General features: G+C 36.9%; 1 protein-coding gene across 1 annotated transcript in view; it reads right to left on the reverse strand.

Annotated features, from left to right (window-relative positions):
• Nucleotides 1-17,639, reverse strand: part of plch1 (phospholipase C, eta 1) — an 89,772-nt gene extending 72,133 nt beyond the window's left edge. The window contains exons 1-2 of the mRNA XM_051870920.1: nucleotides 17,484-17,639; nucleotides 4,644-4,755 (exon numbers count right to left, since the gene is read on the reverse strand). Of these exons, the coding sequence (XP_051726880.1) occupies nucleotides 4,644-4,722 (79 nt within the window). The 5' untranslated portion in view covers nucleotides 4,723-4,755; nucleotides 17,484-17,639. The remainder of the gene's footprint in view (nucleotides 1-4,643; nucleotides 4,756-17,483) is intronic.
• Nucleotides 17,640-18,234: the final 595 nt, after the last annotated feature.

Raw genomic sequence — 18,234 nt, forward strand, 5'->3', positions numbered from 1 at the left:
GTTGTGATTGGTCTACCGCTTACAGCGTGTGTCAGAAATGAAATGCCATTATCATATCGGAATCTCAGCTCTTCCTCAACACTTGGTACACAGTGATACGAACAGTAACAATGGTTTTACCATATCAATTACAGCACGAGTCCTCATCCTTATGCAATGTGGATTTGCAGCACAGCGTCTTCTCGACATATTGACAACATTATATGTTGCTCATGTTGCTTTTTAAGTACACCTACAGTGGTTGAGGGCGGGGCAAAGTAGACATTAGGCAGGCATTATGCAAATTTACCTATGTAGACGTTACGGAAGTGAGACTAGAATTGCTGATGACTCATTTCAACAGTTCAGAATCGATTCTTTCTTTTAGGACACAATAACTTTTTATGTTGTGCACTTTTCAGACATTTTTCCTTCACAAACAGCTATATTACACACTTCATGAAAGGAAATATTCAAAAAAGCATGATAGGAGCAACTTAAAATATGCTTAGTACCAAGTTGAACATGCTCACTCAGAGAGTTTCAATTAGCGAGCACATCACTGTGAAGCCTCCGTCACACTCATCCATCACGCCACATCAGTGACAGACAGAAATAAAGCCTTATAAAATATAAGCAAGTCTGGATCTCATCGTTGATTCCTTGGAGGGTTTCATATTCACAGCATGTAAATAAGCTGAATATGCTGCTCATCTCCAGTCTGTGTGTGTGTGTGTGTGTGTTACTGCCTTTAAGGTGCTAAATGTAAAATAGAGCATTGCTGCTCACTGAAAAACAGTGTAAAATAACCAAAGATGTAGAGTGATGCAGATGTTCCCAGAGCTGTAAAGTGGTTTGGAATGAAGCTGATCCGATCAATATCGTCTGAGGAATCTGTTGTGTCAGGACAATGTTAGGCTTCCCGCCCTGCTCTATTCATGTATTGTGTGGCAAGAAAATGTGCTTGAGGTGTGAGCGCTATCAAATTGCGCTGGCGAAGCATTACTGGGAGAATCTAAGCACTAATCTATCATACAATCAATTTATACACTGACACACGACACAAGCAGCTCTCGGTTTTATTATACACAACCTGATTCACATAATACCTCTAAGCATTTTCCAATGATCCACTTAAACTCGATTCTCACTTCATCTTTACTCCTTATTTTTCCCTTTCATTCCTATCTCCTGCTCCATCATCATTGTGCTAGCCATCTGAGACAAATGAGCAAGCAAATGACAATGAAATGAGTGAGACACAGTTTGAGAAATTGGAAACCAGTGCAATATAAAGAAGGACCTGTGGAATTGGGAAGCAACCACAGGTTTTATTAAATGAAATCTCTTGCTTTTTCTATTTTCCAGGCAGGTTGATCTATCTCTGGCTGCGGGAGCAGCGGAAACGTTTAAAGAATGAGAGTAAATTACTGCAGCAGTGCAGCCCAGCAAGCCACAGTAGAAGAGCCAGACAAAACAGAGTCAGACAGACAGGCGGTCTGCGGTTCACAGGGCTGATGAACATCATGCATCAACTGCCCAGCTACTAGACAACAATCCCCCCTCTCTCAGAGGAATAAACACGTCGCCATGCCACCAATCAACTGCATCTTGACTTATCAATATATGACACTGGAATATGGGTATAGTAGGTCTACTTAAGCATTAATGCAGATTATAATGATCTCGAAAGGGGTCACTGTAGAGTAAATGCTGGTGATTGTACATACACAGAGAGATTATAGCTAAATCAAACCCAACCAATATATAAACTCAATCATCTGATGTACCTTCTATCAGCAAAATATTTTATGCATAACACTTGTTTCAATTGAACATGCAACAAATGGGAAGAGTTGTTGTAGTAGAGTGTTGTTGACATGCCGTCATTTTACGTCGGACTGCTTCACAAACGAGGGTCAATTCAACACTGGATTTGCACAAAAGATTAACATGACGGCACATGCTAGTCAATGAGTTGAATCAACTCCACAGCAAATACATAAATTTATCCACTAAACATTCAGAAACGTCCAGTTTCATTCTAAAAGTTGTAACTTCTTCCTGAGTCTCTCCATCAGTGTCCGTCTCCGGTTTGAACAATGTAAGGCTGAACACAGTTACTGACAATCCTCATTTTGGCTGCGTGAGATTCTCCAGCTTTGTTGTTGTTGAGCAACCAAAGCGCGAGCTGTTAAAGCTCCGCCCTCTTCTGGAAAGCGGACCGGGAGCAGCAGCTCATTTGCATTTAAAGGGACACACACAAAAACGGCGTATTTTTGCTCACACCCAAATAGGGGCAAATTTGACAAGCTATAATAAATGATCTGTGGGGTATTTTGAGCTGAAACTTCAAATGACACATTCTGGGGACACCAGAGACTTATATTACATCTTGTGAAAAGGGGCATAATAGGTCCCCTTTAAAATTGCAGTATAAAAAGGTTTTGTCAGGTAACCTAAAAAATTTGCTTCATAACATCTGGACTGGTTTTATTAAACGGATAGTTCACCCAAAAATGAAAATTTGATGTTTATCTGCTTACCCCCAGGGCATCCAAGATGTAGGTGACTTTGTTTCTTCAGTAGAACACAAATGATGATTTTTAACTCCAACCTGTTGCCGTCTGCCAGTCGTATAATGCTTGTCAATGGGAACTCCATCTATAAGAGTCAAAAAAACATGCACAGACAAATCCAAATTAAACCCTGCGGCTCGTGACGACACATTGATGTCCTAAGACATGAAACGATCGGTTTGTGCGAGAAACCAAACAGTATTTATATATTTTTTTTTACCTCTAATACACCACTATGTCCAACTGTCTTGCACATCCGGTTGGTGAGGTCTGAACCCGCTCTGACAACAGAAGTGATGTCTCACTCATTGAAGTATAAGCGCGAGACATCACTTCCGTCATCAGAACGTGTTTTCAGACCTCACCAACCGGATGGGCAAGGCAGTTAGACATAGTGGTGTTTTAGAGGTAAAAAATGATATAAATACTGTTCGGTTTCTCACACAAACCAATCGCTTCGTGTCTTAGCACATCAATGTGTCGTCACGAGCCGCAGGGTTTAATTTGGATTTGTCTGTGCATGTTTTTTTGACTCTTATAGATGGAGTTCCCATTGACAAGCATTATACGACTGACAGACTGCAACGGTTGGAGTTAAAAATCATCACTTGTGTTCTACTGAAGAAACAAAGTCACCTACATCTTGGATGCCCTGGGGGTAAGCAGATAAACATAAAATTTTCATTTTTGGGTGAACTATCCCTTTAAAGGCACGCCTTTTTTGTTCAAAAATATTTTGTGAAGGGTCGTTTCATTATGGTTGTTGTAACGCTGTGCTGGAATTTATTTTCAAGGAAGTACCGTGACTATTAATGGGTAAAGCTACAGTAATTTCAGCTAGTTAGTTTGTGAGATCCTTTCCATCTAAACTGTTTATATCTCTTAAGTCTAGTAGTGAATGTTTTATGAGCAGTAGGATAATCTCTCTCTTTTCAGTTATGAGAAAGAACCATATTCATCCGCACAATCACACAGAGCCAAAACACAACCAAAACAATGTTCTTCCGCAAAATCCTTGCAGTTTTGCTTTTTAACCGCTAGAGGGCCAAAAGTTACATAGTGTACCGTTAAGTCAAAAATATGATTTAGTAATATATGAATTGAGACAGACCCACAAAAGCAACTTCTAAGGGTTATATAAGGAAGAAACAGCTCCTTAAAGTAACAATTGTGTGTTACTCAGAAAGACAGCATTTTTTACACTTTTTGACCAACTAATTTCCATGATTTTCCTGTTGTTTGTGAATGGACAAGTATTTTTAAGAATCATTTTATAGAGATCACACTTAACCAAAGAAATTGTTCAGTATAGACCAGAGAAAAATCTACACAACCATTCAAAAGTTTGGGGTTGGTAATACTAAGATTGTATAATATGATTTTAAAAAATGAAATGACTCGAAAAGTCACAGAACAATGTGGTCAAAACATTTGGGACAAATCCATACATCTGAACTTTCTCGGTTAAACTGCAATGAAGCTCATTTTGATCTTTTTTAAATGGAAGAACATCTAGTGTCTTTCTCAAGCCATCAGAATATTCAGCCGCATGCAAACCATTTAAAGCATCTGATAAACATGCAAAGATCTGAGGTGTAGCGTTATGTTAGCTGTACAGCATTTAATAATGAGAGTTTATTGCCAGGCTCGTAGCACATCTGTCAATATTCCCTCCTCTCCTCCTGTCTCTCCAATCTGTATGTAAGCACTCTGGACAAATTCCTTCATTTTTCAAACCATCTGTAGCTATTTGTAGAAGGTACTGTAGTAATATTTCTGTCAAGCTGTCAGTTTTGTGTTCAGTGATGTGGCCTTGGGGACACAGTCCCATTTAAACAAATGCCATCAAGTCAAGGAGGATGGATTTCCTTTCCTTTCTGTACCGTAGGTGGCAATTCCCAGATGCTTTATTATCCTCATGGCGTGAGAGACAGCACCACCTTGTGTATACCCGTCCCAGTTGCATTTGACGGCCAAGCAATCAAAGACTAACTTTCACATTTTTTAAGATTTGGAAAAGAGCTAATTGTATCCTATATATATATATCCATCTACAATATATCCATCATACAGGCATAAACCTACCGTGGAAGATGCTGTTGTCAGTCAGAAAATGACGGCAATACTGAGGACTTCCATGCTTGTCCATCTTCCTGTAACTCATGATGGGATCCAGGAAGGATAGAGAGTGGAATATCTGTAATGGAGAATAGTGTTATTATATATACAGTATGGTTTATTAAAATACGCATGATGATATGATACTCATATGATTGTAAATGTTTTGACCCATGACAGCTAGAGGTTGGTGTTCAGTGTGAAGCCTGATCACACACGAGTCTCACATCTCGTCAGACACAAACGCTCTGATTGGAAATGACAGGTGCAGTCCTACAGTTACAACACTGATTGTACTGATGGGATTACAAGAGATTGTGGAGAAAGAGATGAGAGGGAGAAATAGAAAGAGAGAATGAAAAGGAGTGTGTATGTGTGTTGGGTATAAAGGGATCCAAAGGACTGAAGGTGCCCTGAGATAGTTTAATACAAAACCACTACAATTATAAATACAGAATGCATTAAAGGTATGAAACGATAAGAGAGGTGATATATCACCTCTCTAATCTTCAAGAATTTTAATAAAATTAATTTAAAGTAGAAGACTTCTAATTACTTGCAAAACAATGAGGACTTCTCACCTTAAGGATATAATTATTCTGTCCTAATGTGGTCTTCACTCATAAATCAGAGATGTTTTAAGGGGGAACAGATGGATCACTCAAAAGAAAAAGAAAAAAATGAATGGGAGACATTGTAATGCTCAATACGACGGCTGTAGGTAGGGGTGGGTGATATGGCAAAAAATATCATATCACATTTTTTATTTATTTTATTTTTTCCAGACAGGATCCACAATATTATCACAATTTCATGTTGGTTTTTAAGACTATTTTGCAAGTCTCCGAGCAGTACAACCAAACTAATTTCCTTATTTTAAAAATTTTGGCTTACAAAAGAAAAAAGAATGACAGATCATTTAGACCAAAATCTTATGATGTTATCTTTGTTATTAAAAATGCGAATTACAAATAATAGGACAAATACAATATTTGGTACAAATGAAATAAACAGTGCTTTAATTTTTTCAGCCACAGTAGGTGAATTTAACAGTAGCATTCAAGAAGAAACTGAGATTAACAAATGTAAAAAATAAAACTACATAAACTTTACTGTATGAATTAAATATACACTGAAGTTTATTCAGTCAAGAGCAGTGAGAGATTTTCTCTGTGTTTTGTTGTTTGATTATCATTAATGACACAGACGGCAGCAGGTTTATTAGGCTGCTGTCACTTTAAGACCAAATGCACATGTAACCCCTCCTGTTCGAACCGCCCGCTCTAAGCGGGACTCGAACCCAGGTCCGCCGGCATGGGAGTCTGGCTCTCTAACATGAATTTTTTTTTTTAAAAATAACTTAAAAAGTCAGAAAAATGTGGTCAAAATGAGTGCGACCATCCATACATTATCTGAACCTTTCAGGTTAAACTGCTCATTTTAATCTTTAATAAATGAAAGAACAGCTAGTGTCTTTCTCAAGCCATCAGAATATATTTAGCAGCATGCAAACCATTTATAGCATCTGATAAACATGCAAAACTCTGAGATGTAGTGTTGGCTGTATAGCATTTAATAATGAGAGTTTATTGCCAGGCTTGTAGTATCTGCCAGTTTGAACCTAAAGATGAATTGCCGCTCACACAGACAAAATGTAAAACAATATGCACTTTGCCACCCATAATTCAGAGGTGGAATAAAGCAATAAAGAGACCACAGTCTCTAGCGCAAGTTGCTAGAGCGCCTCTTGAGATCAGGGGAGTGAGGTTTACACGCACAGCTCTTACTGGCCTACGTCCGTTACACACGGATCTAATATAGTGAAACGCATCCGAACTGTTTACATTGGCTGCGTCCGAAATCACATACTCTCTTGAGTAGGTACTTATTTTGAATAAGTAATTACTTAACTAACACTAAAACAGTATGTTCTATATAGTATGAGTGTATTTAGTATGAATGTAAACCAGACGTACTACATTTGCCATGTTGTTACTGTCACGTGACCTACCAGTTGCGTCTCTTCACCGGCATTCACAAATCCTCTCCCGTGGCCTCATGGGATAGTAAAATGTCCATCATATGCACACTTCAGAATCTCGCCGGAATTAGTAGGTCATCCGGGTACTTTTTGACGACTCTTTTATGAGTACTGTGAATTCGGACATACTTTTTTTTGTCACATACTGTTTTCCACCTACTATATAGTAGGGGAGTATGCTATTTCGGAAGCAGCCATTCATTAAAGAGTTTAATAATCGACTGTGTTTATGTAAACCTCGGGTGAATTTGACAGTTTAAATGCAATAAGATGTGAAAGAGAACTTAGTTCAGTACTCACATTATGTACATGCTCAGAAAAGTTTATGTCAGAACAGACTGTGAATATAAGTTAGGGTATCCCTAACCCTAACTGGCAAGGCTTTAAAACGCATGCAAAAAAAAATTAACTTGTTCACAATCTAAAATCGTCCTATCGCACACCCCTAGCTTTAGCAATGGACATCCTAGCTTCCAATTAAAATAGGAAATCGACTTGGATTAGACTAAATAAGGTCAAATTTAGCCAGAGCTGTGGCACAGAGCTATTAGCCTGTGAGGATCCAGGTTTCCTCTCTCTCAACCTTTACTTTCCTGTCAGTTCTCAACTATTCTACCTATATAATAAAGAGAAAAGGCCACATACAAAAGAATAAATGATAAAGTTAAATTGAATGAATAATAAAGTAATTAAATGAATAAATACATTAAATAAAAAATATAATTTAAGAAAATGTGGAAAAAATTAAATGTAAATAAAAATCTCAAACTTTACAAGAAAAGTGCAATCCTTACTCATCATATACAAACATAGACTTGACTTTATTTCTGTAAAAACTGACGTCAACTTCAATGCCTTCATCAGAAAGTATATTATATATATAAAAAAGTGCTACTTTATCCCCCTCTCTTTCCAAACCAGACATTACATCCGAGAAACTCATTTCGGTTAGGATGACAATGTCATTTTGTTATGAATAATTTATGATCAGACCACTAAAACTGCCAGTTTGAACCTAAAGATGAATTACCGCTCACACAGATAAAATATAATACAATACACACTTTGCTACCCATAATTCAGAGGTGGAATAAAAGGCCTGTGGAACATATCGTAACAGAAACCATCCACTCAAACTAGAGCCCCCCACAAAGTCTATGCGTTTGACCCTGTGACCTCAGTCTGCACTAATTTCCTGAAACAAGCTGAAATCAGACACTACAGCAGGAGTCGACGGGGGTCTCGCTTTTTCCGGAACATTCTCCCTCAGGATGTTCCCATAAATCACCAGCAGACGAACACGCAACAGGTGCTGCTGGAAAAAGACCTAACAGAGGTAATGGAAGGGAGATGTAAATGAAATATGGTTAGTTTAAAATGTACAATATTGTACAGATAGATTAGCAAGAGAAGAGACTCCATGGGAGGTATGTTAAAGGGGTATTCCACCCCGAAATAAAAATGTATTATCTTCCAGCCATCCCAGATGTATATGACTTAATAGATTGGTGCAGGGATGACATATTTTAAGAGGCTAACCTGGAAGTTAGCATCACCCTAGATCCCTCGACAAAAACCCATTAGGATTTTTTCATTGACTTTTGGATTATTGCAGAAAATAAGGTCTGTGACTAACAAAAGCTTATGATTCTTACACATTTTGTTCATCATGGTAATCTTCACAAATGAACACAACTTTTATGAATTTTGAAGCGTAAATACAATCTGCAGAAGTCAATGCAAAGGGAGATATTTTCTTTTACAGAAAACACTTTTTAAGGACTACAACAAACGGCTGGTAGGGACTACAGTGAGCTTCTTCCCGGGTTAGTGACATCACAAACCCCAAAATTTACATAAAACCCGCCCCCGAGAACACACAACAAAGGGGGTGAGGCCATGTTGGGCTGCTTTAGAGAAGAGGAAGAGTTGTTGTAGTAGAGTGTTGTTGTCATGCCGTCATTTTACGCCGGACTGCTTCACAAATGAGGGTCAATGTAAGGCTGAACACCGTTACTGACAATCGTCATTTTGGCTGCGTGAGATTCTCCAGCTTTGTTATTGATGAGCAACCAAAGCGTGAGCTGTTAAAGCTCCGCCCTCTTCTGGAAAGGGGGCCGGGAGCAGCAGCTCATTTGCATTTAAAGGGACACACACAAAACCGCAGTGTTTTTGCTCACACCCAAATAGAGGCAAATTTGACAAGCTATAATAAATGATCTGTGGGGTATTTTGAGCTGAAACTTCACAGACACATTCTGGGGACACCAGAGACATATATTACATCATGTGAAAGGGGCATTATAGGTCCCCTTTAAAGGAAAGAGTAGCTTCTCAAAATCAGAGAGAATGTCTGAATTGAACCACACAGCCATGAATTGAGTTTTGAATCTCAAAGACGAATAAAACATGCTCTAAATGCAACCCATATATGTTCCAGGAGACCTGTTTGAAAAACTGCCCACCGTGAGTGTGAGGATAAAACCCCTCGCTCCATTCAGCTTTCCTGGTTTCTCTCATCTTGTGATTTGTCGCTTACTGTCAGAGTAGCTGGAATATAAATGTGAGGGTAATCAAAAGCTGTCACATGTGCCTGAGGAATTTATTCCTGTGACTATGAGGCACATTAGCTATGGGAATAGAGGCTAGCAGCCCCTTTCAGCAGGCATTATCCACACAGAGGGAGAAAATTGAGAATGATTATAGTGTCAGAGTGTGGTAATGTGAGCACTTGGCTTTTCAATAAACCATGCTGTTTGTACTGTCATAAGAAAGTCCCATCTGACCCCGAGGAATACAATCTGGTTCCATTATTAGGAAGTGGAAAAATATAACCTTCCTGGATTATGCAAGTCCTGCTTCTCTAGCTTCTGTTGCAGAAGCAAATCGAGGATGGACTCATTTCAGTAACAAGGCTCACTGAGTGGGATGTGGTCATAGTTCTTTGTAAAAAAACAACACAAATCATTGAAGGTTTTAGGGGTGTTCACACTAGCTATGTTTCCATCCAAAGTTGCGAATTTAACTTTGGAATTAAAATTGGAATATCGAATAAAACATCTGCAAATAAAGCAGCGTTTCTATCCCATGTGTTCAAGAGAACAAAATCATCATTTCCAGGGAAACTGGTGCAAAATATCTGTAATAAAAATGGAAGTTGCTGCAATCGAGAAAGAAACTGTGGCTCTTTTATCCTCCATCATAAATGACTTGTGTCTCAGAGCGGCAGACGAAACGCAATAAACGCGTTCGAATGTTGGCGTTTGGAAACGCAATCATGTGAGACGCTTCTGGAGGGAATTAAACCAAATCATTCTGATGACAGACTTTGGCTCAGGCGTTTCAGAATGATCAAACCAGCATCTGAGATGCTGTAATGCAATTGGTCCGCTGGTTAGTCCAGTTATCCAATCACATCCTCCTTTGAGGCATAGTCACCTGAGGCATTGAGGGATTTATGTTTTTCCACCGTTCTTTATGCACATGTATTCTTATAGGTTAAAAATTGTATCCGCCTCAATTGAGAGCATACATTTTTAATGTGCATTTTTAGAATTTATATGTGCATCTTGGCATTTTTACCCAGCATTTTTTTATGCAATATGTCAAAATGCGCATAAAAAAAGGTGGATGGAAACAATTAAGTCGCTTGATGTTTGGCAAGCTGCTATAGTGTTGGTTGCTAGTAGGTGTTTCTACTCAATTGCATTAACCGTATCAAGCGATGGATCACGTTAATAATCACATTGTGTCGCTGCACATTTGCATAAATTTAGTCTGCTAAACTTTGTTGCATTACCATCAGCCTTTGTCACTAATGTCCCCTCCAGCTGCAAGCTCTCATTTAAAACAAATGACTTTCAATTGGTTTGCCACTGTAAATCACAGTGTAAACGCCCCTTTAGTCATCAATTGTGTTTATCTTGTCAAGTAAGAAATTATGCACAATTAATTATATTTACCTCTCCTAAAGTTACTTTTAAAACACTCGCCTGCATGTTATGCTGCCCACTTTCAAAGTTGACGGATTGCTGTTCTTTTCACACTGTCGTCACCGATGTCAGTTCCAGTCAAAACACATTTCACATTACTTGTATCACAGACACGACTAGATATTTTAAGTTAGGGAAGGAAATGTTACTGTTTGAAACTCTCTTGACCTCCTGATAGCAATTAAAAAATGTATATATATTCTGTGGAAGATTAATTGTTTATAAATAGACTAATGCCACCCACACAATATAAACAAACAATCAGCTCACCATCATCTTATTCATCAGGTGTCACTGGCCTTTTAAAGGCATTTATTTCAATCCAAAGTCCATGAAGGAACAGACATAAGTTTCCCATGTATATAGCAGTAGGCTGATTTCAGCTCTGACAGATGTTCTCAACTAAAGCAGACAGTAATGATTGGTCTCTCAACAGATCATCTATCAGCTGATGCCCCCACCATAAAAATACAGCAACTACTTAGTACTAATTCAAAATAGCATTGAACCCTGCATTGCAGCAAATGTATTTGTTTACACAAAACACCATAAGTTATCATTTGTCAACTTTAACTGTGGTAACTCCAATTACTTAAACTTAATTTGCCACAACCAAGACTTATAAAGCATATGTAATATGCATAAATGTTTCACAATAGGCAAATGATTCAACTATGTAATGCAACGTCTTCATTTCAACATTAATAAAATGTAATAGTTATATATATTAACAAATACATAAGGAATAAATATAAATAAAGATTATTAATAACTATGCTGTCACAGACTGGAGTATCTTTGTATCTTTCCGGGATCAGACTCAAACATGTATCGCTTGAATTTCTTAATACTAGTTTTACTTGATCTTAGTGCTGCGTTCGACGCTATAGATCATAAAATACTCTTAGATAGACTACAAAATTACACTGGTATTCAGGGACAGACATTAAGGTGGTTTATATTGTACCTATCAGACTGTTACCATTTAAAATTTTAAGATAACGTCAGTACATTATGGAGTGCCGCAAGGATCTGCGTTAGGCCCTCTGTTGTTTTCAATATATATGCTCGGCTGCCACTTGGTAATATTATAAGAAAACATGGAATAAGTTTCCACTGTTATGCTGATGATACTCAGTTATATATTTCAACACGACCAGAAGAAATCTCCACATTATCCAAGCTGGCAGAGTGTGTTAAAGATATAAAATACTGGATGACCTGTAATTTTCTTCTGTTACATTCAGATAAGACTGAGGTATGAATTATTGGACTAAAAACCTGTACACAGAATCTCTTAGACTACAATCTCTGCATTTAGAAGGATGTACTGTTACATACAGTTAAAGACCTGGGTGTTATATTAGACAGCAACTTGTCCTTCAAAAATCATATTTCATATGTTACAAAAACAGTCTTCTTCCACCTCAGAAACATCGCTACGCTACAGAACATGTTATCTGTTTCTGATGCAGAAAAGTTAGTTTATGCATTCATGACTGAAACAGGATAGAAAATAGCTTATTACTTCTAAATTAGGATGTTTTTGTTGTAAAAATCTTGCTAGTGGACCTCAAAGAACATTATAACAAAAAGAAAAGCAGTTCATGACCCTTTAAGTCTGCATCCATTGTGATTCTTGTGAGTAATTATAAAAGAGGAAAGAAAGGTCATTAATAAATCAGTGAGTATAAGAGGGTTTAAGCACAGGGGATTGGGGTGACAGCACTTAAAATAGATTTAACAGTGGGGGTAGGGTCTAACCCCGTGACCCCTCACCCCTTCTGACTGTAAAGCAAGCCACTTTTCCCCTCTTCACACCCCTCCCTTATCTTGCAGAAAGAGAGGACAGCCATTCTCACTCTCCAGATCAATCAAGCTAAACTGCTGACTTATGTTTCTGCATCATCATCGCTATCTGAAAGTTTGTTTCACTCACAAACACATTTCCAACAGATAGTGCTGTTGTCCGAATCGGTCATCTTTGAGACCATCACAATGTTGCTACGTAGATCTCTTCAAGCTTTTGTATTCAGTGCCCATTTTGCTGAACCACTCACCCACTTACATCCTCCCACGACACCATCTATTATGCATTGAATTCCCATAAAGTCTTCTACATGATTAGAATCACTCTTTATTAACAATACAGCTAGAACTGAGAAGGACTTTGTTATGACTGACTGACAAATTTTTGGAGAACACAACATAGGCTACTTACTACATGCATTAAAAGATGTGCAGAGATAAAATATATTCACCAAAGTAAAATATCACATAAAAGCATAGAAATAATTGGCTATATTCATTCAAACACTTCATGTGCAACCTGTACCATATAAGCCCACCTGAAAGAAATGCTAATTTTCAACAAAAAAAAAAGCAACAGAAAATGTAAAATGGTTAACATGCTTGATGTTTTCCATGCAAAAAAAGTACTTATTGTCAGTGTGACATTTCATTATATGCATGTTATAATTTAATTTCGATAAATTCTTACATTTACGCAGTGCAAATATCGGAACATTCTACTCTGAGCTGTTCATGTCCTCTGACTTGGAATTATGCATTTCTATGGCAATGTTATCAACACCAAAACGAATCTGTGTAATTCGAGTCATCAATAGGCAAAACCACAATACAACAAACTGCAACAGTCATTATGCAAATGCCTTAAAAAAACTTACTGTTGATTTAGTGGACATTAGTTATTGTGATATCTACATTAAACTGTATTGTGTGCTTTTGGTTTATTTTCAGATTATTCTTGCATTATTAAGACATTAACAATAAGAATTATTCATCCAAAATCTTATGAAATAACTGCTTAAATACAGTAGTTCTGTCATGAAACTCTAGATGGCACAGGCTAGTCCTTAAAGGGTTAGTTCACCCAAAATTGAAATTTCTGCCATTAATTACTCACCCTCATGTCGTTCCAAAACAGTAAGACCTTCGTTCATCTTTAGAACACAAATTATGGTATTTTTAATGAAATCCAAGGTTTCTGAACCACACATAGGCACGTAAACCCTTGGATTTCATCAAAAATATCTTCCGAAGATGAACAAAGGTCTTATGGGTTTGGGACGACATGAGGGTGAGTAATTAATGACAGAAATTTCATTTTTGGGTGAACTAACCCTTTAACTCAATTGGCTTGCAATCACATCATTCTCTATAGGGCACAGCTGATTGGTTCCTGTTGTGTCAGTAGCCAATGAGCTCGCTGCTCAACCTTCAAATACTGGTCTGCATTTGCTGTAGCAGTTGCAGCGTGCTTTCAGAAACCCTCCACCTGTATAGATCTCCTACAGGTTATTCATGTATGCTATATTTAGGGCCCTATGATTTCCAAGATGAAGAAAACGCGAACGGAATCGCGGAATCCAGTCATAAAAACAGAATTTAGTATATAACGTGGAATGTTACGGAATTTGTCAAATTTTTGATGAATGAATAAAAAGCAGGTCAGTACACTTAAATCAAATTGCGATATAGACTAGTGTCTGTGAATATTAAACCGCAAATAGACTATTTAAATATGAATCCTGCATGTCTGTGTGCCTCTGAAATGAATGACGTGGAAGCGCGGTTTCATTTACCGCGCGCACATGCACGTACGCACACACACTGAAGCACGTGCGACGCTCGCAGTGTTTTCATCCTCTTTCGCCTCACTATATGAGGAAACGAACGCACGAAATTCATCTCCAGAGCCGCTCTGAAAGTCACTTCATCAGCATTTAACCGCTTCGTTTGAAAAACTATCGTCATAAACTCTCGGCATAAAGCTCTCAGCAACCCGTCAAAATAAAAGTTCGATTTAACTTGACAGAAACATATTAGCGTTGCACAGTAGAATTTAGATAAATTAATTTAATAATAAATTATTAAAACTATCTTTTTAAAGAATAATCTCTAATTAAAGAATAATCCATGTTTTAATTTTAACAGTAAAGCTCTGTTGTGCAGCACATTGTTTAAACACAAAAGTTTAATTTCATGATTAAAAGATAAATTAAATGTTATCCGTTCATTTGATTGCCGGAAAAATGAAAATACGGAACAGAATTTCTGAAAAAAAAAAAAAAAATTAATAAAAATACTTTTTTTTTAATTAAGAAACGTTGTTGTTTTTAAGAATTCAATTAATTAGACATGCTTTTTTGATTATTAAAATGTAATTAATCCATTAAAATGGAATCCAGAAAAGTTCAAACAGAAAACAGAATTTTGTAAAAATAAAACAGAATTTCAGGGGAAAGAATACAACGTATATCATAGGGCCCTAAAAGATTTCATTTTTTGTTAAACTTTTAATAAATTGTTGGTAAATTGGATAAGTTTCGTTATTTCAATTAATTAGACATGCTTTTTGATTACTAAAATTTAATTTAACCATTAAAATGGAGTCCAAAAAAAAAAAAAAACGGAATTTGGGAAAAAATAAAATGGATTTCATAGGGCCCTATATATTGTACAGCAGCAGCATGTCATGTATGTATTGGCAGTATAAGTCCCGTACTTGCTCTGCAGCAGCAGCAATAACAGCAGCAGCAGCGTAGCAGATCAATTCCACCAAGACCAAACATATCAACACTGTCATATCCATTACCATGCCAAACACTCCCAGAGCTGTCATGACAGAACTACATTTTGCTGCTGACGTGAGCACTTTTTACATTGGAATCAAGTGATTACGGTAATTCCAACACTGTGTGAATGCACCTTTACTTTAAGTATGCATAGACAGAAAATAGGTGACATATAAACTCTTCTGAAGGTCATTATAGGGAGTGCCTGTTTAAAGCTGGACCTAACATTTTTGGCTGATCTGCCTGGCTTTAAGAAAGGTTGTTTTCGAAGTTGAAAGTGGACTTAAAAAGCTTAATGAATGCACTAAAACTCTGGCTGATCTATACAGTAGGAGTGGCAGGCACATTTACTATGACCCAGAACTATAGTGACAGACACTGGGATCTGTTTCAAGGCTTCTGAGGACTAACTTCACCGAAGCCATACTGAGAACACAAAGAATACAGTTAACATGTCTTGTCTTCTGTTCCCGGAGAATAAAGGCTAAATAATTAATCTAGTCTCCGCTTCCCCACAGAAGCTTGTTTGCCGCCCCACGCTACACCCGATACGCTGTGCTTGGAAAACACTGGAGTCATTTTACCACACACGTTCCAATACACAGAAATATGCAGTGTCTCTTTCGCAGTGACAAATACAAGACTGTCTTGGTTGCAAAGCCTAACCTTTACCAAGTGTGTGTCTGACATTTATTTCGCTAGAATGTGATTCTCTATGTGGGGGCGTCTTGTAAAGCCAAACACAGGCCATGCAAACATGAAGGTAGTATGACAGTTTGTTGTGAATATATGATAAATCTATTTGCTTTTTGAGGTAAAACGCTAGTTATTAAAGTGATAAATGGGTTATGGGTTGAACCTCAAGTGTGTCATGATCTTGTCTTTGAGCTTTTATATTGGGCTCCATTTCAAAGCTTGCAGACGAAAAAGTCATTCGGTTTAACCAAAATTTCGGTTTTACCGAATGACACTTTTGGTTATACCAAATGACAGGCTAATATCTAGCTAGCTAACAAAAGAACAATCAAACATTTTAAATTTAGTACAAGTTTTTAAAATATTACAACATTTTCCATGTTTTATAGCGGTTGTACCGAATGACCTGATGTTTCGGGACATGCGTATGAGCGAAAACATGTGAAAAACATGTGAAAAACATGAATTTTTCAAATTGTTACTTTGCTTCACGACCATGTGGTCCTTTGCAGGTGTCTGAATGATGTCACATCCTGTCACATGATATTGACCACATGACTTGAACCAAAATGGTCCCTTTATATTGGTTACTCCGAATGACATCAATGAAATTCGTGTTTCCGGACATTCTTTCTCATTACAAAGCAACGACTTCTAGGCATAATTCTAATACCATTTTGCATGTTGATATATGATGATATAAAATCATGCCAGAATAAAAAATATATACATTTTAAGATATTTTAATCACAAATGTATTGGCCTTTGGACGGTTAAACCGAATGAAAATCTTTAAAATACCTTTATATGTAGCAAAATATAATTAAAACCTTTTGGATTCAATAAAAATGAGACTTAGCTGTACTACCTTACATACTTTGTATGTCATATCTTGGTGTTTTATTATTATTAAGGCCTATGGACAAAAAATTACCCCTCACATCATTGACCCATTTACTTTTTTATGCCACCCTATGGATATGTAATGCACTTATAATATCATGTCATTTCAACTATCTGCCAAATTATAGACCATGTAGACTATGTGACTAATAAATGGTTAACACTTTAGTTTTTAGGGTCCGATTCTCACTATTAACTAGTTGTTTATTAGCATATGCATACTATTAGCTGTTTATTAGTACTTATAAAACACATATCAATGCCTTATTCTGCACCATATTCTACATCCCTTAATACCTAAAATTAAAAACTACCTTACTAACTATTAATAAGCAGTAATTAGGAGATTATTGAGGCAAAAGTCGTAGTTAATAGTGAGAATTGGACCCTAAACTAAAGTGTGACCATATATATAAAAACTCAAGCCTAGTTAAGAGACAATTACAGCAACTTAAGTCGTTCAATGACACTGTTAAAATAATATCAGTGAAAGAAAGATAGAAAAGTGAAACTTCTTCGCCTGGTACCGTTCAAACGTGCACCTGCTCTCAACAAAGAACGGAGACAAATCACTTACTTCAGTTCCTCTGAATCAAAAGTTTGCTTATAATTCCGCTTTGGTTACAACGTCAACCTTGACTCTTTCCATGTAGGCAAAACATTGTGTATGTATTTTCCTCTACACACGCGTCTCCAGGGTTCCCCTTCCCATGTAAAGCAGTGTTTACTGTTTAACTGTAAGTCTCCGCTCTCATTCAAAAGCTCCGGACTGACCGGAGTCGAGCAGAGCAGCCGCAAAAACAGGTGCGGACTTTCAGGAACGGACTGTCAACAACCGACCGGAAGCAACATAAAATAGCCGCCAAAATCATCCCACAGTTAATAATCTTAATTTTTTCGTTCGCTCAGCTAGCATAATATATAGTTAGCAGCAGAAATAATAATTTGTTCCTGAAAGCGATTGTATTTCAACACCAAAACTTCAACATTGAGAAATTACACGTGTACTTTGAAAAAGTGTTTTAAAAGTGAAGTTATTGCGAAAAAAATTTAAATAAATAAAATAATAATTATCACTATAAATGAGTACTTGTTACAATAATATATAACACTGAAAAAATAGATAAAATAAATAAAAAAAGCTTGCTGTATTTTTTTTGAGCAATATAAATAATATAAACTTATAATAACGTAGATAAATGAATGTGTTAAAACATTATTTTATGATATTATTAAAGAAATTTTCATTTCTGTTTATTATAACATTACCTCAAATGAGAGAGAAGTAAAATCAGTTGAGGAGCTCAAAATTCCAAGCTTAGAATTTG

This window comes from Ctenopharyngodon idella, chromosome 18 (assembly GCF_019924925.1).
Source record: "Ctenopharyngodon idella isolate HZGC_01 chromosome 18, HZGC01, whole genome shotgun sequence".
Lineage (NCBI taxonomy): Eukaryota > Metazoa > Chordata > Actinopteri > Cypriniformes > Xenocyprididae > Ctenopharyngodon > Ctenopharyngodon idella.